The following is a 974-nucleotide window of genomic DNA, read 5'->3' as shown; positions in this document are numbered from 1 at the left end:
TTGACGTTCTCAACATTAAATCTCAGTCATTCCTTTGTGCTAAATATGCATGTCTTGGTAAAAGATCAGACTCAGACACGGTCATGGAAGCCTGGGTTCAGCATTATCAATAGAGCCCCTTACATGCATAAAAGGAGCCCTTGATTCAAATTCAGGGGTAACATTCATGCGAAAATCAGCTACTCACTATATGTCGTGGTTATTGAGCATGCCTGTCACGGCCTGATTGCATGTACATGGAGGACGGCTGGGGCAGTGGGCCTAGCTCCGTGGCTGTGTGCAGCTAGTGGCGCCACCTCTGCTGCAAACCAGTCAGGCGCATTGCAAGGCAGAATAACCAAAGACATTTGTATATCTAGTCTGAATGTCCAGACCTGATTCAAGACTATCGGGCTCCTGGCTTTTGAAACCACACTTTCTTTCACAACCTCACCACAGCCATCGTTTCAACAATAAGAAAGTATGCTCGATAAATTTATAAGAGCCTTCCGGAATCCAAAAGATGCACTCAGAGTTCCAGCGGATATGTCCAAGAATATTGGATATTGCAACACCAGTACCGGATTGCCACCATCATCTGCTCGTCTACCTACTTTTCCCTCGATTGAAACACAAAATCCTGGCAATGAAGCTCCACCAGCTTATACTCCAGGTCCAGGTTCATGTACGGGCGCATCGCAGACGGCCTTGACCTCGTCTTCTGACTCTGATCCTTATTCCTTCCTGAAAAGCTTTGACACTATCTTCCTCGTCGACGACTCAGGTTCCATGGCTGGCCACTCCTGGAGAGAGACCCAAGAGGCTCTTGAGACTATCACACCAATCTGCACCGCGCACGACGAAGACGGCATCGATATCTACTTCTTGAACCATCCTGATTCGAGCCTCTACAAGAAAATTACCAGTCCCAGCACTATTATCGAAATCTTCCAGACTGTTCGACCTGGCGGTGCCACACCAACTGGCCAGCGCCT

General features: G+C 48.0%; 1 protein-coding gene across 1 annotated transcript; it reads left to right on the top strand.

Annotated features, from left to right (window-relative positions):
* Window positions 1-525: 525 nt before the first annotated feature.
* Window positions 526-969, top strand: COCCADRAFT_51906 (uncharacterized protein; the record flags this gene model as incomplete). Its single annotated transcript, XM_007720849.1, has 1 exon — window positions 526-969. A coding segment is annotated over one exon (444 nt), but the record flags the coding sequence as incomplete, so codon positions are not given.
* Window positions 970-974: the final 5 nt, after the last annotated feature.

The sequence above is a fragment of the Bipolaris zeicola genome (assembly GCF_000523435.1).
Source record: "Bipolaris zeicola 26-R-13 unplaced genomic scaffold scaffold_705, whole genome shotgun sequence".
NCBI lineage: Eukaryota > Fungi > Ascomycota > Dothideomycetes > Pleosporales > Pleosporaceae > Bipolaris > Bipolaris zeicola.
Note: the sequence above shows the minus strand (reverse complement) of the source record. Positions and strands in the feature narration are given on the sequence as shown.